The sequence below is a fragment of the Orycteropus afer genome, unplaced genomic scaffold, assembly GCF_000298275.1.
Source record: "Orycteropus afer afer isolate SDZICR_OR568_19922 unplaced genomic scaffold, OryAfe1.0 scaffold00001, whole genome shotgun sequence".
NCBI classification, from domain to species: domain Eukaryota; kingdom Metazoa; phylum Chordata; class Mammalia; order Tubulidentata; family Orycteropodidae; genus Orycteropus; species Orycteropus afer.
The window spans coordinates 31965318-31990767 of record NW_006921588.1 but is presented as its reverse complement, the minus strand read 5'-3'; the positions used below and the strand labels follow the sequence as shown (position 1 = coordinate 31990767).

The 25450-nt window shown below is 38.0% G+C and overlaps 1 protein-coding gene across 1 annotated transcript in view; it reads right to left on the bottom strand.

Annotated features, from left to right (window-relative positions):
• Positions 1-25084, bottom strand: part of LRP2 (LDL receptor related protein 2) — a 187017-nt gene extending 161933 nt beyond the window's left edge. The window contains exons 1-9 of the mRNA XM_007953659.1: positions 24973-25084; positions 22362-22469; positions 19444-19566; positions 14356-14472; positions 4151-4261; positions 3731-3844; positions 2750-2866; positions 2177-2329; positions 699-818 (exon numbers count right to left, since the gene is read on the bottom strand). Of these exons, the coding sequence (XP_007951850.1) occupies positions 699-818; positions 2177-2329; positions 2750-2866; positions 3731-3844; positions 4151-4261; positions 14356-14472; positions 19444-19566; positions 22362-22469; positions 24973-25084 (1075 nt within the window). The remainder of the gene's footprint in view (positions 1-698; positions 819-2176; positions 2330-2749; positions 2867-3730; positions 3845-4150; positions 4262-14355; positions 14473-19443; positions 19567-22361; positions 22470-24972) is intronic.
• Positions 25085-25450: the final 366 nt, after the last annotated feature.

The window sequence follows — 25450 nt, the reverse complement described above, 5'->3', positions numbered from 1 at the left end:
AAAAAAAAAAAAAAAAAAAAGACCCCATCCTAATCACAGTTGGCTACAAAGCCGGCTCACACATCAGAATCAGTAATCTCCCAATGGGATAAATCATTCTTGTAATTCAGACAAAAAACGTGTGGAGAACTATTTGGTGCACTGGTATCTAGTAAAATGCCAGCCAACAGCTGAAAGTGTCATGATAAAGAGCTTGTTCTTTTTGAATGTTAAAAACAGAGGTGAAAAATCAATGGAATTAACAACCAGCACCACATAGGTACCGACCCAGAAGCATGATCGCTAGAGCAGCAGCCTGGTGATCTTCTGCTAGATCCTAGGGAGGTCTGAGTATCTTGAAGGAGAAGCCAGGAGAGCAGAGCAGTGGCACCAGGTGAGCTTGGGGAAGCAGCTATTTATCAACTACATCAAAGAACCTCAGTATGACCCCACAGACCCTCCTTCCAAATACTTAAAGAGAAAACACAAAGATTTCTCCATCATCAGGTAGTGTGTAGGTTTCTTGTTGTTAGTTGCCCAACTCATTCATCACAGAACCACTGTTTTGCTTAGTGCACGTTTTATGTTCACATGTTCCAGTTTTCTGTGCATAGTGGTTTGCTCTTTGCTATGACACCCCATCCACAAGTACAAACTCCCCGATGCCAGAGGTCATAGAATCCATAATAAAAGACCAAGAGCTCCCACCTGTCACTTACCGACACAGGTACGAGAGTCATTGCTGTTGATGATATAACCCTGGGGACAATAACATACACCTCCAGATGGTGAGCTGTGGCACCGGTACTGACAGCTCAAGACAGAACACAGAGACACATCTAGACAGATAAAAACGCTTTGTTAGTTAAATGAACGGTAATTTCTGGGCAACTATGAAGCAGTAGTCTCTTTCTTTCCTAAGTAGAAGTTAAGATAGCATGCAGCAAAGGCACAGAACGTCTGTCAATATGCAAGCCTTACTATGGGACTGATATCAAAAAAAAAAAAGAAACTTTTTCAAATTGTAAGTCATTAGAAGTAGTTTAAATCTATCTTTATGTCTACATCATAGAAGGGACCAAGAACTTCCAAGTGACTAAATTCAGAATATACATCAAAACAATAACCACAGCTAGCTTCAAATGGTGGAATTTTTAGATGATTTTTTTTTCTTTTTGCTAATTTTTATTTTCTATTTTTTGTACTATGACTATATATTTCTTATATAATTCTTTTTGAAAAGCACTCTAAAATGAAATGGTAAATAATTGTCATAGAAATTTCTACATATTTAAATATAAATTTTGTCAGAAAAAAAAAAACTAGCTTAGGGTTTTAGCTATATACTCATTCCTGGGCAACCACTAGATAATGTAGTTAAAGAGTATACTATTGTCAAATTAGACTCATTGTTGATAGGGGAGGCAGATTTCTATAGTCACACACATATTCAAATAATTCAAAAACCTCTAAGCATTATAAGATATATAATCATAGTATATATACACACACATACACACACACCCCTAACCCCAGCTCCTCACAAATGAGTGTAGTGTGTAATAACACAAGACAGCTAACAGCACTGTGCATAGCCAATTCATTTCCATTTCACCACTGGAAAAGAACTCAAAGTATATATGCCCCAAGAACCAGAAGCATTCTTTTTGAGTACAGTAGACAAGACCTTTTTCCATAAATATAAGCTAGGGAAGAAAATCTCCTGAACACTTTGAAGTCCTCAAATGTCATTAAAACAATTTTCCCGGGGGGGGGGGGGGGCGGGGGGCAGCAGCAATTTTTTTCAAAGATCCTCCCATTTGGGCTTGCCCAAGTGACTTACTTTGGTCAATAAGACATTTGAAAATATGACATAAGGAGAGGCTTGAAAAGAGGCTTGTACACTGGATCTTGCCCTCCCACCACCATATAAACAAGCCTGGTTAGCCTGCTGGATTATGAGACACATGTCCATCACCCCAGCTAACAGCAAGTCAACATCCTAACATGTCAGTGAGCTGCCCCACGCCAGAAGACCTGCCTAGTCAGCTCACAGAATGAATGTTTGTTGGTCCAAATCACGAAGCTTAGAGGAGATCTTGTTACGCAAACTATGATACATTCTGTATTGCAGAATCTGTTATAGAAAAACAGAAATCTTTACCTGAAAGCTACCCCATTAAATTCCCACACATACCACAAGATCTTCCTGCAGTGATGTTGGCTTCATCTTCTCCTGCTGGGCAATCTGGAGTCCCATCACAAAGTTTTTCCATTGGGATGCATTGTTCAGAATCTGGGCAAGCCCATTCTCTTGGGTAACACTTATGATGGTACTGATTACTGCCTTCTGAAGAAAAACAGAGAGTTAAACAGGACATGAGAGGTAGAGCCAGCTCTTTTTTTTTTTTTCTTTTAAGCCCTGGTTAATAGAGGCTATAGACCAGATGAACAATAGAAATTTACAAATGACCTATCTGTTATAATAAACAACTCTACCACTAGCCTGTTACTGAAATTCTAAGGAGTGGCAAAACAGAATTACTTGTTTCATTCTTTCTGGAGGAGGAAAGCCCTAACCAGGTTATAAGGGTAAGAAAGCTAATGGTGTCTCGTCCTTCTTCCCCACCCACCAAGTTCCTAAATCACTTCTAAAACACCACTCAATCCTGAGGCTAACTTTTTCACACAAAAAAATTTCTAACAAGAGAAAGAGAATAACAAAAAGAGAGAGAGAGAAGGAGGATAAACAAGTCCTGAAAACATTTACCACATCCCTCTTCATCTCCATTATCTTTGCAGTCATCTTCTCCATCACAAACCCAATTTCGGTGAATGCATTTGCCGTTTGGGCAAGTGAACTCGTTGCTTCTGCAAGTCTCATAGTCTGGGAAAAAAATGAGAGTTTCACTCCAAAGACACTTGGAAAATTCAAACTGCTCATCTCACGGTTTGAACTAAGGCCCATGGATGAAAAATCTACCTAATATAATCTCAGAAATATCTACCAAAAAAAAAAAAAAAAAAAAAAAAAAGAGGAAGAGGAGAAGTGGGAGGAGGAAATAATAGAAGCTTGGGATCCAGAGAATTAATTCAGGTTCCAGTTTCCTTTTATCACTAGGACCAAATAATTCTGAGTCACAAATTCCATGATTTCATATTCTCTTTGATAAAATCACTGATATAAAGCCAAGTGCCAGAAAGAAAATCAGGCATGGCTCATGGGAAATTGTGGTAATATTAGATTAACACCCCTCAAAGGCATAGGCACCAACTAATCAAAAAAATTGTGGAAAAAAAAATCATACATTCTAGTAAATAAAAGACCACAAAGAGTTGCCAACACTTGGAATTGGTAGAACTCTCTGCTGGAGATTTTACTTCTAATAAAATGAATCCAGAAGAGGAAACAGTACAAGAGAAGTGGTTCACACTGCAGGCAATTGCATGAAAGGAAAAGCAGGATCAGAGTGAAGACAGGAGCCAACAAAAGTTGGCACTACATGGTGCCCTCTTAAAATCTTCCTGATGCTAACTTTAATGTGGTGAGAATTTCAAAGTGAAGAGGAGAGTTAGAACCACTGCTATCAGGAATCTTCCTCTGTTTTTTCCAAGCCCTTCTCTCACTCTACACAAGTCCAGCAACAGTACTCTAGTTCAAGTCCAGCAATGATCTTCTGACTCCATCATTTTTGTGAAGAATAATAGAAAGGTTTTTTAAAAAAAAAAATGACCCAGGAAATCACCGTACCACAAAGATGTTCATCACTGTTGTCTCCACAGTCATTATCATGGTCGCAGACAAAGCGTAGAGGAATACACTCTCCATTGTTGCATTCAAAATCAAAGCCATCACATACATGAGCTAGGACACAAAGTAAAGAAGGTAAACAAGAGAATTTTAATTCCATTGCCCCAACCAAACCGAAAAGGGTTGTAGCCATTTAATCTCACAGGAAGAGATGTTTATTATGCTGGTAAATGTTTAACAACATGTTCTCCAAGAACAAAAGGCCCTCATTTATAGTGTTTGCTGATTTCCATGGTGTATGTATTCTAATGAATGAAATTAATGAACCCAGAGTAGGAAAGAGATAGGCATTAATTGAGGCTGTCAGCCAGCATGAGTCAGCTCCAGCACACCGCTGCACATCTCACGCATGTTACTTACTGCAGTTGAATTCATCAGAGTTGTCCCTGCAATCAATTTTCCCATCACATTTCTGACTAGTGTTATAGCAAGCTCCACTGTCACAAGTCAACTGCATACATTCTGGGTAATCTATGGGGGGGGAAAAAAGAATAGAAACTGCAGGCACAAATAGCAAATGACAAACTAGATTAAATCCTGAAGTGCAAAGTGTAGGTGTGGAATCTGGGAACTCAGGGAAGTCTCCCCTGAAGAAGTGACTTGAGCTGAGAGTTGAGAAGAAATTTAATATGGAACCATCTTTTACATAACACAGCTAACTAATGAATCTAATTTAACACCACACATGCTTTGGGAAATGAATGGCCATTTATTTCACTGGAGGATCATAGAAAGTATGCAAGCCTAGAGTTGAGGAGAACTAGGACTTGAGTCCAGTGTTACTACTCAATAGCTATTTACTCTTATTTAAGATGCTTAACCTTTCTATGTCAACACTTCCTTAACCATACATTTGGATAATTTATAGGGTTTAAAGAAAAAAAAATACTTCAAGTTAACTCATGGCAACCCACAAGAGTGTCAGAATAGAACTATAGTCCAAAAGGTTTCCAATGGCTGATTTTTTTGAAAGTCAATTACCAGGACAAACTTCCAACCTTTCAAGTAGTACCAAGTACACTAACCAATTTCACCACCCAGAGACTCCTTTGAAAAAGTACTAGTAGAAATATCCTATGATGATCTGAGTAATTGCATAATTCAAATTCTCTCTAAAGCTTTCATTCATATGCCTGCAAGTCACTAAAAAGCATAAATGATTTAAAAACCCAAGGCCATTTGAAGCTGCAAGCCAGCCAATAATTATCCTAAGCAGCTGATGCATGTGGGCTTTTTAGTCTTTTAATAGTCTCCTCAGAAATGTGGTATATTCCTTGGCTTTGTCGTTATTTTTGTTTTTATAGTGGTTATCACATGGGCTTCAGATTTCTTCTTAACCAAGATAGCAGCACAGTCTCACTTGGAGGCTAAATTGTACACATAAAACATTTGAGGTTTCACAGCCATATACAGGTACTTCAGGTCATATCCTGCAGAGTCCCAAAGTCTCCTTCAAACAGGACAGTACACAAAATTCTGTCCTAAAACTATATTAAACTTGTCCTATGCTAACAAACTGCACCTTAAGAAAGAATGTTTTCCATTTTCTACATGATGAATAAGCCTAGATCTCATCTGAAGAAGTTAAAAACTACTCAGATGTCTTTAAATATCTAAATTGCAGAAGTTACAGAACCAATCATATATTAAAAGGAAAGACAAATATAAGCAGATGATTAAATTTTTAAAATTTAACTTTGTAATAATCTTTTCTTTACTGACTTTTATTTTATTTTTAAACAGTCCCAGAAAGACCTAGTGCTTAGGCTTATTGCTTTTATCATGGATGGTATGCATTGCAAATCCCCTTTTCAAAAGTGGAAAATGTTTATTAATTCTTCCTTCAAGAGGTTCAAGAGCCAGCTAGAGTTTCCCTTGCCTTGGTGTGCAAGACGGCCCTTGGAGTCAGTAGTTATCTAGCCTCTTAAGAGAAGCAGCAAGCAACAAGCAAGAGAAACCTTATCTTTGCAATAGAAAAGCTACCTATCAGGCTGAAAATTCATTTAGGCTTGGACTGTGGCTACTTCATCAAAGGTGACTATTATGGATAGGAAGGCAACCTGGTGGCACCATGGTTAAGTGCTTAGCTACTAACCCAAAGGTCACCAGTTTGAACCCACTCAGTGTCTCCGAGGGAGAAAAGACCCAGGGATCTCCTCCTATAAAGATTACAGTCTAGGAATCCCTGAGGGGACAGGGCTAGTCTGCCCTGTAGGATTGCTGAGTCTGAACCGACTCAATGGCACACAATCACAACATTGTAGATATGGGATCTGGGACATTTGGGTGATCTCATCTCCCTACTCTGTGAGAAATAAAATCAATTACTCAAAGAACAGAAATACATATATTCAAATTGTTGTGTTCATTTTTCTCAAGATAGAATACAAATCATTAGGAATAGCTGAAGGAACACTGATTAGATTTGTGGGAATCATACATGTTTATCATCCAGAACATGGTCAAATTATTACCAGGTAACAATTGACAGACACTAAACTGTTTTGAAATGGTAATATTATCATGAATACACATTGTTTCTACATCCAATCATTTATTACCTTTTTTATACTTTAAATAAAAAGATAACTTGTAAAATCCTGAAAAAGAATTAGAGACCAGCCCAATGACCTTTTACATTAAAACCTGTGAAAGCCAGCACCTGGGTAAGGCGGAAACAATCAACAAAAAAACAGTAAGGCTGTGCCTTGTCAAAGGTAGAAAACTTACAAAACCCAGAAAAACATGGCAGTCCCATCAAGTTCTGGCTCTCACAGATTTTGCTGTAGTCTGTTATCAGTTAGTCAGTTTGCTGTACAAATATATAACTTGGTGACGTTCTATATCATAAAACTACCTGAAAGGGAAAGAACTAAAACAGCACCCACTGTCGTGGCTCAGAGTTTACTAACACAGCTCACTCCCCCAACAAATAACAAAGCCAATTTAGTATCTTGGTGTCAGGCGGAGTATTGTGATGGTCAGAGGTCAGCATTAAACACTCTGAACAAGGAAGAACAACTTTCTTGTCTCCATTCACAGTGATAAGGAATCTCCCTCAATCAGTTGAAGACTCCCTTTCAATTCCTCCAAACTCTCTGGTCTCTTCTGTGAATGGCTACCTTGGGTGAATATGCACAGGAATGACTGTACAATTCCCCTGGCTCAATTAAATACTAGAGCTACATGAAAATTCATTTGTGCTTCATCACAATCAGAAAGTCACAATCCTGAGACTTCCCATTGCGGGACAGCTAATATCTTATTTTTGGCTTATTCACTTGAGAAGGGTCAGTCTAACCTTGTAATTTTTTTCCCATGGAGCAAATCCATCATGTGGCTACAATGCCCCTTGCCTGACACCAAGATACTAAATTGGCTTTGTTATTCGTTGGGGGAGTGAGCAGTGTTAGTAAACTTTTAGCCATGTCAGTGGGTGTGTTTTAGTTCTTTCAGGTATTTTTATGATGTAGAATGTCACCAAAGTATAGAAAGTCTGAAAAGAGGAGAGATCATATATAAATAACTGTTAACTAAGCCCCAGATCTCTAAAGTCTATTTGACACAAAAATCCTTTGTTGAGAGCATCCTTTCTCATCCCACTCTGCTTGCTTTCTCCTAATTCCAAATGATTTGTTCAGGTTTGTTCCCCTCAAATTGAGTTGCCCCAAGATATACATACATACTTACGTAAATTGGTGCTTTAAGATTTTTTATGACTTTTCCCTGCTAATGATTTGGTTTGAAACAAAAAATTTCTATGCTATAGTATATACACTCAGTGAGGAAGTAATGTAGTTAGAGGACCTTGTAGATGTCCCAGAGTGGAAAACATAAACAGCACAGTAAGATACAAATATAGAACACTTGACAGGAAGACTGTGAATACATTCTATTCTCACAATTTGACAAAAAAAAAAAAAAAAAGACCAAAGAACATAGAAAAGGAGACAAACTGATTATAAAGAAAGAGAAGACATCTTAAAGATAGATTCATGGCTTAAAAGAAAGCAAGAAGTTACTGATATAAGTCCTGTCCAGACACCTGGGAATTGTGCCTTAGTGCCCAAGGCATTTGACTGCTCATCGGAAGGCTGGCGGTTCAAACCCACCAGCCACTCCTTGGAAGGAAGGTTGGGCAATCTACTTCCGTAGTGATACTGCCTCAGAAACCCAAGGAGGGGTCACTATGAGTTGGTCCAACTCAATGGCACATAACAACAATAACACTTCTATAGCAATGCTGCCTCAGAAACCCAAGGAAGGGTCACTATGAGTCAGATCCAACTCCAGAACAGTGAGTTTGGTTTTTTAGTTTTGGAGGAGCTCTGGTGGCATCGTGCCTAAGGCATTTGACTGCTAACCAGAAGGCTGGTGGTTCAAACCCACCAGCCACTCCATGGAATGAAGATTGGGCTATTTACTTCGGAAGTGATACCTCCTCAAAACCCAAGGAGGGGGTCTCTATGAGTTGGATCCATGAGTTTTGGTTTGGGAGTGTCATCCTTATGTTACTCTACATTATTCTGGCTTCAGGGCAGGCTAATCTAGTGAAAGTATTGATTTGCCAGGAAAGGTTTACTAGTTTGGCCTCCAGCACTGAGTTGGAAGTACAACCCACAAAGTTAAATAAGCAATAAAATAGTAATCATCGATGTTATTTATTGTGCCAGAAATTAGTATTTAATAGTATGAACTCATTTCATCCTTTTAACAACCCTATGAGGTAGATGATGATGATGATGATGATGATGATTTTACACATGAGAAGCCTGAGACAGGGAGGTTAAGTAATTTGAAAAAGGACACACAGATGGTAAACAGGGGAGCCAGAATGTAAATTCAGGCAATCTGATTCTATAATCCATGTTTCTAACCCTAAAATAGAAGTATCCACTGCTTTTAGGCACCAGAGTAAGTTACAGTGAGAAGGGGAATGGAACAGAGTGAAACAGGAATAGAAAATTTTAAAAAGAGAGTATGGAAATAGAAGAGAAATTCAACCCCTTGAAAAGAGAAAGCAAGTATGGTCATCTCAACCTACTGCTGATTCTAACTCATAGCAATGCTGGTTTGAGCAGCATTCAGGAAACCAAAGTCAAAAAGGCAAACATATTAAGTTACCTAGTTTTCCTTACTTTGTCTCTTTGTCACTAGCTGAGTCTCAAGCCCCAAATCCCTATTTGGTCTCTTTCCTTGGATATTAGACCTAAATGTATCTGAGAAGTCTACTACAAAAATCTTGGATCTATGGCATGTCTATCTTTCTATACACACAACTATCACCAAAATCTGCAAAGAAAGCAAGTTCTAAGTTCCCACATACTGACTGCATATACTAACTGAGCACCAAGATGGAAAAATAAGATACCTCTTGTGGATGAACAAATGTTTATAATGTGTATTCAAATCTACCAGCGTCTCCATAAGAGAAAGATGTGAAAGTCTAGTTACCTTACTTAGAAACTGTATGTGACAGTTCTACTTTGTCCTATAGGGTTGCTATGAGTCGGAATCAACAACCTATGTGGCAATGGGTTTGGGTTCTATATAGAAAGAGTTTTGAGGCTACATGTTTTCTTTCAGACCCATACGACACCTTAGTCTCACTCCTTGCCTCTTCCTTATGGTTATCCCCAGTGACCAAGCCGAACAGAACAAACAGACAAAGTCTAATGGAGAAGACAAGAAGACTGGCTGCACCCCAAGGGTACACAAGAGGGCACTTTCAAATCACAACTAGAAATGGTGTGGGTCAGCTGAGAACCTGGGTCTAGATAATTTGAGTACCCATCAGCAAATCCATGCTGGGTGAATGGCAGTATGCTAGGAACAAGTTATTCTACAGAGTGTGATCTTGCGCTCAGAATTCTATTAGCCAACATATATTTATTGAGATCCTACTTCCTAGATACAGTAAAATTAGGTAAAGAGGTAAATAAAATTACAAGTAGAAAGGTACAAGTTGCCAATGTCATTGATGGCATTGGCAAGCATGTTTTCAGGAGACTGGTAGAAATAAAAGATTATTTTCTGTGGGTTCAAGAAAAAAAGGAAGAGAGGAAAGGAAATAGAGAAAGTGATTAAAAACGACTCTTAACTTCTTAACTTAAGAACTAACTAACTAATTAACTCAACTTCTTGTTGCAGAAGGGAGCAGAGAAATTGGACGGCAGTGTAAGAGGATCAACGATATGGGAAATATTTAGAATGTGCTTGAATGATAGAGACTAAATATGATTTTTCTCTCCATCATGTACATATAAGGTGGAGTCGGTGGGGACATTTTTTTTATTTCTCACCTCAAGCAGAGAGGACAGTAAGAGCAAATCTCATTGGAGAGATTAAACGTGGAACTGAGTTTGCAGAATAACATGCTCTTCATCAGCCCTCACCATCCACAGGACTTAACCATCCTCTCTATTCCCCTCCAACTGTTAGATATAAAGGAAAATATTTAAATTCTAAAGAACAGAAAGTCAATGGAAGTAAAACTTCAGGAACAAAGCAGCCCCAGTAACAGGCTGACCAAACACTGCTGATTACCAGCAAGAAAGCCTTCATTGTAACAGGAACTTCACCCTTTCTTTGGAATGCCTGGGCAACAAAAAAGAAGTGCTGATAACCGATGGAAATTATTAAGTTTTACTTGTACCTAAATCATTCTACTATGGTATGATAAAACAAAACTGCTTACTTAACTGGAAAAAAAAAAACACTACTATTTTTGAACAACAATTTTTAAGTCACTTCAGTGTGACAATAATTGCTGCATTGTTCTGATGTTTATCTTAGACTCTACATGAGTGGTTTTTTTCCTTGTTGCTAATCCCATTAGAAGGAGAATGGGCTGCAGTTTTGAATCTCTCTGTTCCTTTTTTAAAAATTTAACTGACAAGCAGTTTAATATCAAGTGCTATTTCACAGATGGCCACACTGCATACTAAAATAACTTAGGAAGAAAAATAACAATTACTTTTTACCTGTTTCAAAGCTTTTTCTATTTTGAGAAATATTTCTCAAATAGTAGAATATCCAAAACTACCATATGCATTTAGACACATAGTAGACAAAAACACCAAGTAATAAGAAAAGTTAATAGTATGCCAGATTTATTTCAAGGATAATCTTTTTATTGGGACTTTAATACTCTCACATATTGAGCATTCTCTTACCTCCCTGCTCCCTGCCTCTCTGGAGGACTCTTACACATCATTCTTTGTTCTGTAAAGGAATGCCTGGAATGGGCACAAGGTGCTCTGTCTTGAAGCTTGATATCTTGATCTGAGAAGCTTGAAAGAGTAGGGACTATAACCTAGGGGTCTGGTCTGATAGACAGGACTATGAACGAAGGGGTCAGCTTCCTGACCCTTTTGAATATTTGGGGGTAAAAAACAAGTCCTTCTTTGGAGTTTTTCCAACATCCATTACTATATTTAGGTGGTTTATAGGTACCTAACATATTAAAACTCCTTCCTGTACCTAGTAACCCATTGCCATAAGTCAATTCCTATAGACAGCCTTATTTCTGACAAACAGAAATATAAAAGTTGTATTCTTAGGCTGATTCTAAGTTTGTCTACAAATAACAATTCCTGTGCATAGAATAAAGTGTCATGTATCACAAAAATTATTTTTATGAATCCTCACTTAATCCTTGTTCATGTGGAAAGGTTCTAATTTAAAATAACAGCTGCAAAAAATCTAAAGTAGCTTTTAAAATAACTAAATTCCCCTAGAGTATGAATGATCTCAGTAAGGATCACCAATGGCTGCTAACATCACAAAGAGAGAGCCGTGTTTCCTGATGGAAACACACACCTTAGAGCTGGTTAAGCACTCAGTTGTTAACCTAAGGTTGGAGTCCACCCAAATGTGACTCAGAAGAAAGGTCTGGCAATCTACTCCTGAAAAATCAGCCACTGAAAACTCTGTGAAAAATACTTCTACTCTGACACACATGAGGTCACCATGAGTTGGAATCAACATGATAGTAACTCATATACAATTATTCTTGCCCCCTCAAAAAAAAAATTTCTTAAAATCTTGTTATCCTGTTATATCTGTTCAAGCTTCTAGATTAGTGGTTCTCAACTGAAAAGGGAGGAGGTGGAACATTTGGCAATGTCTGGGGATATGTGTGGTTGCTACAGGCATCTAGTGGGCACAGGAAAACTGCTAAACATTCTACAATGCTCAGCCCCCCACAGTAAAGAATTATCCAGCCCCAAATGTCATTCGTGCTAAGATTGCAAAACCTTGTTCTATATGCAGCAACCAACTTACAGGAAATATAGGAAAGAGAAGAACATGTTAAAGGGCATCAGGGGATGCAACCAGCAAAATGTAGACTGTGGGAAACTACAGGAAAGGTGACGCGGTGGAGATTTCTGTATCAGCAGGAGAAGGAACCAAAAGAAGAAAAAAAGGTGAAAGGAGCAACTCTAACATTATAGACTTCATTTGGATTTAGATTCCAACAGTCAAATTTTTAAAAAAAATAGGACAAATGGGGAATTTTAAAAACTGAGTATCTGATTATTTTAAAGAACAATTGTTCGTTTTTAGGTGTGATAGTCCTTATATTTTAGAAATACATACAGATGAAATTATATAATGTCTGAGATCATAATAATGGGGGAGGAATAAAGGGATATAGATAAAACAAAATTAGCCATGACTTGATAATTGATGTAACTGATTGATGTTCATTATACAATTCAATTCCACTTTTATATATGTTTAAATAAAACATATATATAAATTTATAATTAAAAGTCTTCAAAATAATATAATACTAATGCAACTTTCAGGCAAAAACTTCTTTTTCTAAAGAACAGGATTCCAGGAATAAGGGCAAAGGGTTTAGCCCTGGCTCCTCTACCCTTGTTTTGTAATTTTCAGAATTTCTGTAAAGTGGAGATGGTCAACACACATACATTGTAGTAACTGATGTGAAAATTGCATAAGATAGCAGCTGGTGGTCAATGAATGATAGTTCCCTTTCCCCTGTCCCATGACAAAGAATGAAAACGAAATGGGGCAAATCTTGGCCTCCCTTCTACTGGCACTTTTTAAGGACTTTGATCCAGGCCATTCATCTCCTTCTTGTACTCATCTAGCTGTGACCAGGAGATCAAAGCACTAACCAGGAGATTTAAAGAGTTTTTCCTTCATTTTCTCTGATTTGTTAGGTTTTCACACTTCTCCGTAAGTAAAATATAGCAATAAATATGCAGGGTAGAAAAAAATAAGCATACATCATTGTAAAACCCCTTAGATGTGTGAGATTTATTTTCGGGCCGCCAAGAACCCTGAAAGGTTCTTCACCTGTATGATTCTAGAAACAATGTATAAATTTCATTCTCTTTCCTTATTAAATCCTTATTTCAACAATTAATTATATTTTTCAGAAACTCAACTTAAAATTCATGCACAAAAATCACTTCTTTTCCTTCATTCCTTTTTTTAAACAGGTTTCTTTTTTTTTTTCTGGAAGGTCCATTGGTAAAGTTGTGAGGCTGTTATAAGTGACTTGGCCACAGTGTTCACATGGGAAAAAAACAGCATTTTTACCCACTTGTAAGTAAGAGATAAAGGCTGTGACACAGGCTTCTCTGGTTCTCCCTATAACTTGCATAATGTAGGACTTCCCCTTTCTCTAGATAAAGTCCTTCATGAAGATCAATTGCCAACTGGAAACCAAAAGACTTTAATTGAACTCTCTGCCACTCATTGCACAACCTTGAACAAGTCCTTTAAGTTTTAGATTCCTCATCATTAAAGAGTATAATAATGTGTGCCCCACTGTCTTCACAGAGAATCAAATAGTGCAATGATAGCTGCAATTTATATAAGCCTTTATAGTTTACAACGTGCTACAAAATGATCGACCATTATTAATCAAAAATATTTCCGTCATTTGCTTTTAATAAGGGATCTACTGTTTGCTGTCTATTTCTCCACATGTAGTAAAAGGAGAATCATTGGCTTATAGCATGCAGACACCCAAACACCCACTACCATCTCTAAATAAAACTGCCAATGCTAAGTCTAGGTTCTCTGTATAATTGCTAAAGTGGAAGCCCAAATCGAAGACCATGTAATCTCCTTCAAAACAGAACATTTAAACAGGAAGTTATACCAAAGGTAATCTGGAAAATGTTGAATCTCTAAAATATGAAAACTTTGACCTAGAAACTTACCACAAAAAGAAAGAAAGAAAGAAAGAAACTTACCACAGCAATACAATAAAAGTTAAAGTTGACCAAACTGGAATTTGTGCCCAATGTACTCAATGATCTTTTGAGATTCCATATTAACACTAAAAGTTCCTCACCTCATAAAATACAGAAACTTGATGTGCTCAGGCAGGACATACTTAGTATGACCTGATAAAAATAGACCCATATCAGAACATCAAACCTAATCCACAAAAGAATCTGCCACAAGATTTTAATAACAAGAGGCATATTGTAGGCATTTCTGTCCATCAACGAATTGATTAAAATGCCAGAGGGACAAGGGCAAAACCAAATACAGTGCAAAAACTAAAATGAACTCACGGCAGTCTTTCTCGTCATCTCCATCTGAGCAGTCTCTGATATGGTCGCACCTGTATTCATTTGGTATACACTGACCGTCGGAGCACGTAATCTGATGGCTTGAGCATGTTCTCCCAACTGTGAAGGAGAAAAAATATTACTCAATTTCTTATCACTGTCAAACACAGACCAATAGACTGGCATTTACCAAATATTACTGAGGGTATTTTAAAGCAAGGGCAAGTAGAGTATTTATTGAACATAAAATTGATAGGTGCAGAAGATAAAGGTAAACATAAGGTACAGTGCCCACTGCCTATAATTTTCAGTGCAACAGTAAAGGTACTATAATGTCCACAGAGGGAGCTCTGATAGTGTAGTGCCTAAGGCACTTGACTGCTAACCAGAAGGCTGGCGGTTCAAACCCACCAGCCACTCCTCGGAAGGAAGATGGGGCAATCTACTTCCATAGTGATACTGCCTCGGAAACCCAAGGAGGGGTCACTATGAGTCGGGTCCGACTAGATGGCAAATAACAACATAACAATGTCCACAGAATAGAATCAACACTCAAAGATGTCAGTGTAGGCAACTATATTATCAGCCTGTGTTAAGAGTACAATATAGATTGAAAAACTAGATTGAAAAGAGGATGACTGAAACAAGAATTCTGCAGATAATAGGCCTTAATCAAGGATGTGCAGATAAAGATGTTCAATGAAGATAGGTCCTGCTCAATGAAATTCCAATTTACACAAGAAAACGTACCAGAAGTTAACAGTAGTTATGAAAACTTTCTTTGTTGGTTATGGGGGGGAGAAGAAAGGGGATTGCAAAATAAAAAAATAATAATAATAAAATAAAATTTTTAAAAAAAGGGAATTAAACATAATTAATTAATTTAAAAAAAGTTAACAGTAGTTATTACTGAGTGGTGAGATTATGGGTGGTTTTTTACCTTTATGGTTCTCTTTTATATGAATTTCAGTATGCATCAATTTTATAAACAGAAAAAAAACTGAATTTTAGACAAAAAGGCACTATTGCACAGAGCTTCCTACACTTCTATGTAATAAAAATACTTAGATTCTTGTATCTTGATTTTCTGATAAAATTATGTATTTGTTATGGGACAATCCATCAAAACTTAACAAGAAAAACTTTCAAAAACTCAAGTGGACAATGACAGTTTTAAAGCTGATACTTGAAAATTTACCATGTGATAAATAAGATGTAAAATATATATATATTGAAAGGAAAACTGATTTGCGCTGTAAACCTTCACCCAAATCACAATAGAAATTAAATCAAAATATGCACTGCTGTGAAGGTGGTTCCAATTCACAGTGACCCCTCCTTGGGTTTCCAAGGTGGTATCTCTAATTGCCCAATCTTCCTTCCTAGAAGTGGCTGGTGGGTTTGAACCGCCAGCCTTCTGGTTTGCCACTTTAGAGCTCAAAATGACAGATAATAAGTAATTATGGATGATTTAAGTGAAAATCAATTAAACTAAAAAAAAAGAACCATAATTACTAGATTTCATGCTTAATTGATCTAATCACCTTTTGCTTTCTTTCTGCTTAAATAATAAACTGGTTTCATTATGAATGTGTCATATAATTCTTGAATGTTGTTGTTATGTGCTGTCGAGTCGGCCCCAACTCATAGTGACCCCTCCTTGGGTTTCCAATACTGCCTTGGAAACCCAAGGAAGGGTCGCTATGAGTTGGGTCCGACTCGACGGCAAATAACAACAACAAATCACTATGGAAGTAGGATTGCCCAACCTTCCTTCCGAGGAGTGGCTGGTGAGTTTGAACCGCCAGCCTTCTGGTTAGCAGTCAAGTGCTTTAGCCATTATGCTACCAGAGCTCCATTCTTGAATAGCAAACAAAATTGTTCCAACCAATCAATTTCTGACACTTTGACAATAAATAGAGAATGATAGTATTACTTTCATTACTTTATATCTCTGGGCTAAATTTTACTTCTACTGATAAAGAAAGAAATAAATATTTTTGGAAAGTCATTTAAATATCTGAATTCTGCCCGTAGTAGACACAATTTTATCTGAAAAATAGTACTTCTCCATTAAAATCCTGTATAATTTAATGAAATGATCAAAGCTGTAAAGAAGAGAACCAGGAGAATGAGGAGTCCTTAACAACAACAACAACAGCCAAAGGAATAGTGTCAAGAGGAAGGGAGTGATCACCAGAGTTCAATGCAATAGAAAAGTTTGTCCCTTATATAATGAGGAAAAACTGTCCACTGGATTTGGCAATCAGGGTTCTCTGGTGACCTTAGCTAGCATAAACCATCAAGTTGATTACAACTCCTAGTGGCCCTATAGGACAGAGGAGAACTTCCTATAGGGTTTCCAAGGCTGTAAATCTTTACGGAAGCAGACTGCCATGTCTTTCTTCCATGGAGCAGCTGGGGGGTTCGAATCACCAACATTTTCGTTAGCAGCCAAGCACTTAATCACTATGCCACCAGGGCTCCTCTTAGCACAGTGGAGGCACATTTTGTTCTGTGGCTAGAAGTTGTCTAAAAAATCCAAGAATTACCTTATGAAATCCACGTTCATTTAAAATGGTATGTAACTTTGCCTATAAATTATTGCTATAAAATTATCTCCAGTCCCTTCCTCAAGCAGTTGTTCTTAGTAATTCCTATCCCCTCAGTAAAGTATTTTGAGCATGGGGTCATCTGCCACACATTGCATCACAATCTACAGCTCAGCTTTCATCCTACTCTATGTGGGGAGCAAGGGGAAATGTAAGCAAAATGTCACATCTAGCCAAAAGATGAATAATCTATCATGCCAAGCCTTGGAGATACAATGATGAATAAAGCATAGTCATTGCCCTCCAGTGATTCACAATTTAGTTCCACCCTGCTCCCACTGCATATCAACTATCCTCAGATGATCCCATCTTTCCCCTTCGACCTTATGGATGTCCTAAGGTATGATACATTCCAAAGCCAGTCTGAGTATTTCATATCTCTGGATCCATAAGGAGACTACATGGCTACTCTGTTCTTCAGACACATTTCCTAGAACCAAGGATTTCTTCCTATTCTATGTTTGGCTCTTTTCCTTCCTCCCTTCAGTACTTCTGAACTATAATCCTCCATCTCCCTCCCTCTCTTAGATCTGTTGTTGTTGTTGTTGTTGTTGTTGTTATGTGCCATCAAATCAGACCCGACTCATAGCGACCCCTCCTTGGGTTTCTGAGGCAGTATCACTTATGGAAGTAGATTGCCCCATCTTCCTTCCGAGGAGTGGCTGGTGGGTTTGAACCGCCAGCCTTCTGCTTAGCAGTCAAGTGCCTTAGGCACTATGCTACCAGAGCCCCCTCTTTTGCCACCCCACCTCAGCTCCTGACACATAACTGGGCTTCATCTGGATATGCCATGCTTCTGTTTCACTTTGATTAACGCTTGTCTATGCCTTTCTGGAAACTAACATTTCACACCACTGTCACCCACTGTGGGCCTACATAGTTTTCTGGTTTCTCCTTCACCACCTTGCACTGATGGGTCCTAACAGGCTAATTATAGTCTTTATTCTTAATTTAAACCAAAGCCAAACTCATGGGAATTTAAAGAATCTGTATTCGCTTCCTCAAAAGATCCTTGGCATCTAATGGTCCAACTGAAAAGAGTTCACACTCAATGCTGCACTCAAAAATACTGGGCTAAATTCCAATCTTTTATAAATGTATCCAGGATCTATTGAAGGCCATGGAATCTGAATCACTAGCTATCTAAAGACTAAACACTTTCCCATATAAAGTAGCCATCAAAAACATCTGTTTCTTCCTCGACTTTTATTGAGGATAATGACTATACAAAAATGCCAGCAAGATCTTGGCTGACATCTTGAAATTGGCACAGAATGATTTCAAATGTCCAAGATTGTGGGATGTGCATTTAATGAAGCAAAATGTGTAAAGTTCAGAGGTGAATGCCGCACAGGGATTAGAGCTGAACTCAGTCTGGGTCGAGAGCCTTAAGTGCCTCCTTCCAGTCTGATATCTTCTCCCCAATTTCTATCTCAGTCAAACCTAGAATTGCTGAAAGTTTTCTTTAGTCTTAAAAAGAAACACAGGAATAAGACTGTTGATGTTCTCTCTGCCAGATGTTGAAAGTTGCATTATGGGGATATAAAGTTTGGGACATCTGCAGCTTTCGTGTAACCATGAAAAGACAAGAGGATAAAGATGGCAGAGTAGGAAAATGGACAGAATGTGGATAATGTTATTGTATTGAGCCAGGAATTAATTAGCCCTAGAACAACTTCACATTTAATCTTAATATCTGAGGTGATAAATTCCCTTTTTGTTTAATCATTTTAAGTTGGTTTTGGTTCCTTGCAGTTAAAATCATCCACACTGGTACAAGAATAATTTAAAATTATACAGATATCCTTAATAAAGAAAGCAATGGAATGGATACACATAATAGACATCTTTCACAGATTTGTCATCTTAGAGTTACCCAAGATCACTTTCATCCAAAATTATTTTAAAACTCATTAAAACACTCCTTTCTTATTTGATCTCAAAGAAATTGGAATTTAAGGGGTTCTTCCAGGTTATTGCTCTGAACCCCCTCACTATCCAAGAATGCTGTTGGTTGCCAAGGTCCTTCTCATTACTATTCCATTCTTCCTTGTTGCAGCTCATCTGCAACAGCAGTTACTGAAGCAGCCTTAGCAATGCCTCCATGAACAGTCTGACACCCCAGTGTGGAAGAGGTGGCAGATTTGAATGCAGAGGGTGAACTCATCCAACTGCCAACCACACAAATGAAAAGCCCTGTCTATGCTTTATTTCTCCCTTGAGTCTAACATAATCTAAATTAAAATACTGAGAACCTATTCCATTTCCTGTTCAAATTTCTTGCATATATTCATAATTTAACATATTCATACTTTCAATTATCATCCAACTCCTCAGTTAAGATTGCTTGCACAGATTCCCATCTTTTAAGGACGAGCCTCACACTTATAAGTAAACATTGCATTGTGTTTTATACTAGAGACAGGTTAGATTTTAGTTGTCCAAAGGGACAAAACAAGATTCTTTTAGAAACACTTACAGCATTGCTGCTGTTCATCTGAGCCATCTTCACAGTCCATCTCCTCATCACACACCCAGGACTGAGGGATGCATGCTCCAGTATTCTGACACTGGAATTGGCCTGTCTGGCAAGGATGATGAGCTAAAAGAAACCAGAAAAGGACTCATTATGACAAATATCCAGCACACTACACCAAAAAACAAAACAAAACCCACTGCCGTCACGTCGATTCCTATTTATAGCAACCCCTCCTTGGATTACTGAGGCGGTATCTCTATGGAAGTAGACTGCCCAGTCTTCCCTCTGAGGAATGGCTGGTGGGTTTGAACCGCCAGCTGACTGGTTAGCAGTCAAATGCCTTAGGCACTATGCCACCAGCAAGCATATGTATCAATTCCTGCTCAATATTTGAAGGCAAATAGTAAACATCTCCTACTAGAGTCAATTATTATCTTGGCAATGACATTACAATAAAGTGAAGATCCAAAGTAACATAAGAAAAATATAATAAATATCTAAAACACACAAACACATTATAGTAAAAATTAACCATGAGTTTTAAATTTGAAAAGTTTTATAATAGCTAAAAGTGTAGCATCATGCTGAAATGTAACACTCACGATATTTGGGGAAAAGATGCTATTTCCTGAGACTCAATTTATGCATCATAAAATATAGACTATACCTATCTTACTGTTTGCTATAAAAATTAAGTTTTATCACTGCAATACCCGCAATCCTTACAAAAACAACAGAAGACAGACATAGAGTAATTCCTCACAGACAGCCAGACACTGTGGGAGAGAGATCCCATGGATCTACTGACTCAGGACCATCGTACTGGGGGAAACCAGACTCAACTGGCACAACAAAATACATAAAAGTCTTGTTCCTCGTCCTACATTGGTGAGTAGCAACTGGGGTCTTAAAAGCTTTTAAGTGGCCATCTAAGATGCAGCTAATGGTCTCCTATTGTCGGACGCATAGAAGAGTGCAAAAAAAACAAGGGCATTTAGGAGCAATCAGCCCTAGGACATGATGGACCTTGAGACCAGAAGAACTAGATGGTGCCCGGCTACCAATGCCAACCACTCAGGAAAGGATAAAAACTGGAGATCCAGGATAGAATGGGGAAAATGTGGGAAAAAAAACATAATAATGACTAGAATTACTGGTCAGATGGAGTCTGGTGAGACCCCCAATACTATGGCCCTGGGATACATTTTGAGCCTGGAATAAATCTCACTCCCAGGGGCTGGCTCGCAGCCCAATAGTGAACAAAACATACATGCAGACCACTCAACCCAGAGAGACGCACCCACATCCTTTGGAGCACTCGACCACAGGGCACGGGAGGGGCAACATTTGCACAGAGGAAATGCAGAACACACAGCAGTGCATAACTATGAGACGGGAGGTTATTACTGGGCACGGAGCAGGGAGGGGAGGAGACTGGGTTAGGGTTGGGCATGGTAAATGGGGAGTAAAACTAAACGTACATGTAATGTTGAATGTAAAATTCTGCTCTGTAAAAAATAAGAAAATAATTTTCTTAAAAAAATCAAGTTTAGTAAAGTTTGTGCCATGTAATGTTAGTTGCTATCACTGCTGTCATTGTTATTATTTTTATTGTTTGGGATGTTGTTGCTGTTGTTATGTGCCGTCGAGTCAAACCCGACTCATAGCGACCCCTCCTTGAGTTTCCGAGGCAGTATCACTACGGAAGTAGGATTGCCCAACCTTCCTTCCGAGGAGTGGCTGGCGGGTTTGAACCGCCAGCCATCTGGTTAGCAGGCAAGTGTCTTAGCCACTATGCTACCAGAGCTAAATGCAACAACAATCTTTGAAGAATTGTTGGTATAATCGTTCATTTATTCCTTTATCCATGAATACACAGTTCTTGCCTTTTGCTCTTAGTGTTGACCTAAAATGAACTCAGTAATCTCCAAGGAGGCAAATATATAGTACATGATTATGTCTCTACAAAATGTAGTCCACAGACCAGCAACATCACCCAGGAGCTTGTAAAAATGCAGAATCTCAGGGCTCACCTCAAACAAACTGAATCAAATCTGCATGTTAGCAAGTTCCCCAGGTAATCCATTTGTTCGTGAACATCCCCCCATTTTCATTCCTCCCATTTTCAAATGCACTGTCATCCCAAACAGCCCACCAAATTTTGTTCTATTGTGCCACAGGATGACCAGCAATTCAAACCAAATTAATTTTTCACCTCAATTCCTGATTTTTGGTCATTAGCCTTTGGTCCTTCATCTATCAAAATGCATGAAATTGCAGTCACGTGACTGAGCCAACTATGCCAAGACCAGTTTAAGGGTTGGGTTTTGTGCATGTCACTCACCAACTGTGAGGCCTTTAGCAACTGACAATTTCTCCAAGTCTCAGCTTCCTAATGTGAAACCTAACTCGGAATATTGTTCAGAGAATAGAAAGAATATATATGAAAGTAATTATAATTTTATAATTACTTAAAAGTTTTTCATTTTTTTAATTAAAACCACACCAGCAATTCTGAGATCTCTTTATGATAACCCATACAAGTTACACAGCATCTTTTATACAAAAAATAGATTCCTTTTTAGTTACAAATCATAATCATTACTTTTCATTTGTTCCTCTTGGTGCACAGAATTTCCAGAGTGAATAAACAGATACAGTTGCTTACAGGCTTTAGATAATCTTTCCCAAATTTGTTTCCTTTGCAAGGTTATGGTCAGGGAATAAAAGTTAGAAATAAAAGTGAATTCAATCTCTACCTACCATCAGTTCTTTATTCCACATCATAGAGATCTCAAGACTTGTGTCCAGGCCGAGCTCTACCACTAAAAGCACAGCTCTTTCTCTGTTACAGATAAAACCACTATGAAGCTGTTTTGTTACCCAAACTAGAGGTTAGCCTGGCCCCTTCCACTTACAGCAGCCAATTTCATCAGTGTCGTCCAAACAGTCTCTAGCCCCATCACACCTCCAGGCCGCAGGTATACAACGCCCATTTCCACAGCGAAATTGCTGACTGTTACATTCTGTAAAATAAGCATTAGGAAGACAGTTAAAAAAAAAAAAAAAAAAAAACTTATGCTGCACAGATGCTGCACTGAAGAAGAAATACAAAAGTTTGAGAAACACGAAACCATCCAACTAATTGTTAATGAAAAGAATATTATTTTAAAAATTAGAATAATGTTTCTATAATGACAATATTCTCTCTTCAGGATCAGTAGTAAGAAAGCCTTTTTCATACAAAGCTGATTTGTTAACAGTGTACATTGATATAAAACCCACTGCCATCAAGTCGATTCCAATTCATAGCAACCCCTACTGGGTTTCCAAGGCTGTAAATTTTTACGGGAGTAGATTGTCTCATCTTCCTCCCACAGAGCACTTGGTGGGTTTGAACCTGGTTAGCTGCCAAATACCTTACCCAGTATGCCACCAGAGCGCCTTACTTTTTTTTTTAAACAAACTAGTGCCTAAGGCATTTGACTGCTGACCAGAAGGCTGGTGGTTCAAACCCACCAGCACTCCTCAGAAGGAAGATTGGGTAATCTACTTCCATAGTGACATCGCCTCAGAAACTCAAGGAGGGGTCGATATAAGTCAGATCCGACTCGATGGCAGTGAGTCTGGTTTTTTGGTTAATCAGAGAACCAGATAAAGATTTAGGCACAAGAATTTTCAAAACATTTTTTATAACAACAGAAATTGCAAAACTCTATCCAGTAATGGAAAATAATTACATTTTTTTTTATAGCTACTGACATATTAGGAACTGGACCTTTTAAATGTTTGAGAAATACTTTTAAAGATGCAAAATTTTACCTATAATAAGGTCATATACAAAGGGAAAAAGAAACATAGAAAAAGTCTAGAATGTTAACAGTGGTTGTCTCTAAATGATAACAATATGAGTAACTTCATCTTTTTGACAGTACTTTTTCTATTTTCCCACCCTATATTTTTTAAGTGGCTTTTATTATTAAATCACATACCAAGTTATAGCCCTTTATTCCCAAATTCAGACCAGTATTTTAGCTTTAAAATAATAATAAGATGCCAGTTCTGTAAGCTCATCTTGGCAAACAAAAAACCAGAAGAAAAAAAAGAACTGGCAACCAGCCAGAGTGCACACACTTGGCACTAAAGGCTGCCATGTGCCCCTAGTCTTGCTGGTGATGCTAGAATGTAACTTAAACAAGTTCATTTCATTTAACAAATACATTCAGCAATTTCACTGGATCTCCCTAGGGGACTAATTTGGCAGTTGGAAATCCTCTGAGCTTCCCTAAATAGCTAGCTGGCCAGTGACCTCCCCCCACCCCCTGCAGCCAGCACCAGCACAACTTGAAGAAGACTCAAAATTATGCTTTCACAGACCCAAGGTGGTAGGAGTAATTTTCAGGGTTGGAAGCATAATTTTATTTTCCCCATGTATTTAACTAATCAAGCTAAATTACTCATTTCCATTTTGGGCTAATTAACTCAAAACAAGGTAAATATTCAGATCAATTACCTAGTCTTAAAATAAATAAACAATGTGCTTTCCTGACTTGTGTAAATGCAGACATACCAACAGCATAACATAAACATAGTTAAGTGATCTATTCATCGGGGATATAGGCTACTTTGTTCATGGAATGTTCAAATCTGATTGTCTGGTAGTGACATCCTGATTTATAATGTATGCTGCAAGTGGTCAGAAACTTCCCTTGGCTAAATGGTGGTACCGAGTGGTACAGGAGTACGTACACCCAAATACCTTCTATAGACTAATGCATGATGGTGGTTGGTGGTGCAGGTCTGGGGTTGGTGGTGCAGGTCTCTTATCAACTACCTTTAAAACACAACAACCTCCCTTGCAAAAATGCCCCTAAGGAATGTACAAATTCACTCTGGAATCCCAGAACTTCTCATTGGATTTTGTTCTACAAAGCAATATTTCCATGAGAGATTAGGGGCTTTGGCGGTTTAACTATTAACACAACATATATTAAATCACTTTTATCAATTAGGTCCATTGTTAGTAACCCAGTATAATACATTTGTAAATTCAGTACATGTCTCTCTTAGTATCTAATAACTTCTTATTAAAAAACTATTAACAATCTAAAAGGCCAGTTCACTTGCAAATAGGTTCATATTACTATGGGAAAAAAGAAAACCATAAACCAAGAAATGAAGCACCCAGAAGAAAATTCTCAGAATAATATATTGTCTGTTTTGAAAATATATATAATTAACGCTATTTCTTCAGCAACTTCTCTTAAGTCAAACTGAGGTTGTGTATCATTTTTGCTATAATACATTAATACAACATGAAAAGAACAAAAAAAGACAGCCAAAAGTCATTTTTTAATATACTTCAAAACCAATTATTTAAAATCACACAGACACACAAAATAAAATTGATAGGGGAAACTTCAAGTAAGTAACTCTTTATAATTAGTTTTTCACAATTGGCCCCCAAATCACTCAGTTATCTAAACTAATATACCAAACCCAATTTATTCAATTTATCAACAGATCAACCATAATTCATCAAATTCACCTTTTCAATAGTAACTTCCACGCCTGGTATAACTCCTAAATGACGACTGTTTGGAAATATCTTTCCAGAAAAAACAAACTGATACTTTATCATTGCTGGGTGGCCTCTTAGCAATCAGCCACCATGCTTCTCTGGTGCCAGCAGCCTGTCATTCATTCTATTATAAAGGGAGCATGTGCTGTTTAAAAACAAATGGCTGGTGAAAAGGACAAGATCAGGTCTGACAATCGCAGGTGCCTTGATTCATGAGCTCTATATGAGTGTCTTGGGAGCTCTGGTAGCATAGTGCCTAGGCACTTGACTGCTAACCAGAAAGAAGGCTGGAGGTTCAAACCCACCAGCCACTCCTCGGAAGGAAGATGGGGCAATCTACTTCCGTAGTGATACTGCCTCAGAAACCCAAGGAGGGGTCGCTATGAGTCGGGGCCGACTCGAGGGCACATAACAATAACAACAACA